At 43.9% G+C, this 3935-nt stretch overlaps 1 protein-coding gene across 1 annotated transcript; it reads left to right on the forward strand.

Annotated features, from left to right (window-relative positions):
* The first annotated feature begins 2650 nt into the window (after window positions 1–2650).
* Window positions 2651–3100, forward strand: LOC114267548 (uncharacterized). The gene has a single exon (XM_028208584.2). The coding sequence runs from the start codon at window positions 2651–2653 to the stop codon at window positions 3098–3100; it is 450 nt and encodes a 149-aa protein (XP_028064385.2).
* The last annotated feature ends 835 nt before the right edge of the window (window positions 3101–3935 follow it).

Genomic DNA, 3935 nt, shown 5'->3' on the forward strand with positions numbered 1-3935 from the left:
CCCCTGCTCACCCGATCAAAAGATCGGCCTTTACTAACCATGATATGAATTTTATTTACTTTATACGTTCATATTTCGATTATTTACTAAATCCAAAAAAAAATTACTATGTGAAGCATACAAGTATAGACTATGTCATTTATTTTGGAATAATTTGATTTCATGTAGTTTTGAAAGAGTTTTGGAGATGTACAACCCAAATAAATTGAGTTTACAAATGTGAAAATCAACACTATTCCAAATTAAGTGACACAACCTCCATCCACTGGCATTCATACAGTCAAATCAAGTAAGCAAGTAGCCACATGGTAGGATGCTTAAACATAATAAGAAAAAACACACACAAACGGGATGCTAAAGCATAAAAACTTACATATTTACTGACATCCCTCGAACAGCTACAAAAAAAAGTCAGTAAAAACATGCATGACCTTATATACAAAATCCTAACGTAATTCACTCATGAGATGCAACTAAAGATTCAGTTTCTAAGATATGACATGTGAATCATCTCAAGAACGTGAGGTAGTGTACATAATCATATAGGAATTCATTAAATCCACAAATGCAAAATTAGCCGAATCGAGATGCATGAAACATGGATGCAAAGCATGGATATAATGAAAGAGAAAAGATGATTGTGGGAGCCGAATATCAGGGGACTTAGATAGGCCGAGTACACATTTACAAAATCAGGATATATATTATATCTGCCGGTCTCATATGTTCTAAGAGCCGAGTATCTTAATCGGCCATAAAGCTAGTTGAGCGGAGGCCGATTATAAGTTGGAGTACAACAAAAGGAAGGCCGAATGAGCAGTCACACGACGGATCAAGAGTGGCCCCTACCCTGAGGACCAGGAGCGTATATAAATAGAAGAACAACAACTAAAGAGTGATATGTGAGAACAAGTAAATTTAACTTGAGATATAAGCAATCTAGAGAGTATACACTGACTTATCCGTCAGAGTACTAATTATGGCACCCCCGACCGGAGTGTTCATTCCTTTTTAGGTGGCTAGCTGAGGATCATGAGTGTCCTACTGGATCCAAACAGTATTTCCAAACCACTTCCCCACAATTGGCGCCATCTATGGAAATACTCAACTACATTTATATCGGGGGTAACGGAAGATCCTCCGATAGTCGCTGACGAAACTACACCAAGAGATGACCTCACTCCAAGAAACATGCTGGGACCGGAGAATATTGCCGGAAGACGTGCATTGAACATTGACTCAGCTGCCTAGACCTCACCCTGGACTTTACACACGAGACAATGCAAGCGATCATGGAACAGGTGAAGCAAAATGAACAGAGGTTGGAAAACATGATCACTAAGAATGAGCGCTTTCATCAGGATTTGGCCTTGGAAGTGGAAAAATCCCAACAAACCGCACGCCAAGATTCGGGCAACCTCTGAGAAGGGATGGTCGATGACCTCGGGTTCGGAGACAAGATAGTGACAGTGATTCTGACACATTATCCCAGAGCCCAAAAAGAAGGGACGAGTCGAAACCTCTAGTTCCTCTAAAGAGAGTCCGCATGCACGGAATAAGCGAAGATGAAATGGTTCAGACGAAGAGAACCAACATGATCCCTTTGTGCGACGGATCACAAATGCAGTATTACCCAAAAAGTTCAAAGCTCCATCGTTCACCCTGTACGACGGGAAATCAGACCCTATCAATCACATTCGCCATTATAAGCAATCCATGACGTTGCATGAGGACGATGAGGCCCCTCATGTGCTAAATATTTCTGAACAGTTTGGGACCATTGGCCGTCAGTGGTTTTATAAATTGGAACCGCCATCGATTAAGAGCTTCTATCAACTCCAAAAATCCTTCAGGGCAAGGTTCATCACCAATGAGGTCCAGCCGAAGCAGGCTGATTCTCTCTTGGCAATGCAAATCCAACCAGGAGAAACCTTACAAGCTTATTCGGCGCGCTATTGGGAATGCTTTAATATCGTCGATGATGCCTGCAATGACTCCATGGCCATTATCGCCTTTGAAATGGGGTTACATCCTGATAGTGCCCTCCGCAGTTCCTTGACCAGAAGTCCCCCTTAAAACAGTTTGGTCGTTAATAAAGAAAGTCGAAGAAAATTGTAAAATGGAAGATGATGCCCTGCGGGTCAAAGCCAGGCACAAGGCCAGCAAGACGGCCCCAACTGAAATCATTCAGCCGATAAATTCTGTACCGTCACGGAGCCCAGAACCACGGAGTCGGGCTAAACGAGACAAGAGGCAAGATTCACGCTGATCCAATGACCAATGTTCCCATTGAGCTAATGAACAACTTCAAGTGGATAGCAGGTGCAGAAGGCGCGCGGACAAGAAATATACGGAGTTGTTAGAGCCGATCAACATGGTTATGACTAAAGTTCAACATCTACCGTTCTTCAAATAGCTGCCCAAGATAGTAGGACCTCCCGACACAAGGAGACGGGATAGGTGGTGCGAATATCACAAAGATCACGGTCATGATACCGACAACTGCTATGCTTTAAAAGATCAACTTGAGGAGTTGGTACAAGACGGTCGGCTTCAGCAACACGTCCGAAAGAACAACTCAACCAAAATAGTTGCTTTACGGCAGGATTCACCTCCGCTTGGCGTAATCCATATGATATACAGCTTGTCGATGGCCTCCGCTGTACATACAATTCAGTCGCATCCTAGGCCCCAACGACAATTCACTCCAGCAAAACGACCCCATGAGGTTGCGAACATTGCTTTCGATGATTCAGATTTGGCCGGCATAACACTTCCCCACATTGATCCCTTAGTCATCGAGTTACGCATAAACCGATTCACCGTTAAGTGCGTTCTCATTGATCAGGGAAGCACTTTGGAAGTTATGTATTATAAGACATTCGTCAACCTTGGCTTCACTGAGTTGGATCTATCTCCAGCTCATTATCCACTATTCGGCTTCAACGCTAATCCGGAATATTCATTGGGCAAAATCACACTACCAGTTCAGGCAAGCTCCCGGCCAGTGGATGTAGAATTTTTGGTTGTCAAGCTGCCTTCGTCATATAATCTTATCATGGGGAAGAACTTGGCTACTCACCATGTAGGCCGTGCCTAGCACATATCATCAACTACTTCGCTTTTCGACTGAATGCGGCATCAAGCAAATTCGAGGTTCCCAGAAATCGGCACAGGCATGTTATCTTCTTATCACAAAGACACCAAGAGAACTGGAAGTGAATTCTATCAAGGTGCCGGATCGAGAGAGCCTCGACGATGTTGGGTGGCTCCCAAGTGAAAAGGCAACGGAAGCCCTAGATTGGATTGAAATTGACGGGAATCCTGACAGGTTCTACATGGTTGGCATCTCCCTGAATCAAGCCAATAGACAGCAGCTAATTTCTTTCTTGCTCGGCAACCTTGATGTATTTGCATGGACACCATATGAGATGCTGGGTGTGGATCATTCCGTTTCTCAACATCGTTTAAACGTTGACCCCAAATGCAAGCAGATTATTCAGAAAAGCCGGTGATCTGCCACAGAGCATACCGCTGTCGTTGTTGAAGAAGTTGACCGGTTGCTTGACGCCGGGGCAATTTGTGAAGTGACCTATCCTACATGGCTGTCGAATACTGTGGTTGTAAAGAAGGAAAATGGGACATGGCATGTTTGTGTGGATTTCATTGATCTAAACAAAGCTTGTCCAAAGGACTGCTTTCCCCTCCCTAGAATAGACCAGCTCATAGATGCCATGGCATATCACCAACGAATGAGCTTTCTGGATGCCTACAGAGCCTACCATCAAATTGCCATGCATCCGAAGGACCAAGACAAAACTGCATTCCTCACCCCAAGAGGAACCTATTGCTACAAGGTTATGCCTTTTGAGTTGAAGAATGCAGGGCAACTTACCAAACATTAGTCACTGCCATGTTCAAAGAGCAACTTGGCC

The sequence above is a fragment of the Camellia sinensis genome, chromosome 13 (genome assembly GCF_055761805.1).
Source record: "Camellia sinensis isolate YWXY chromosome 13, ASM5576180v1, whole genome shotgun sequence".
Lineage (NCBI taxonomy): Eukaryota > Viridiplantae > Streptophyta > Magnoliopsida > Ericales > Theaceae > Camellia > Camellia sinensis.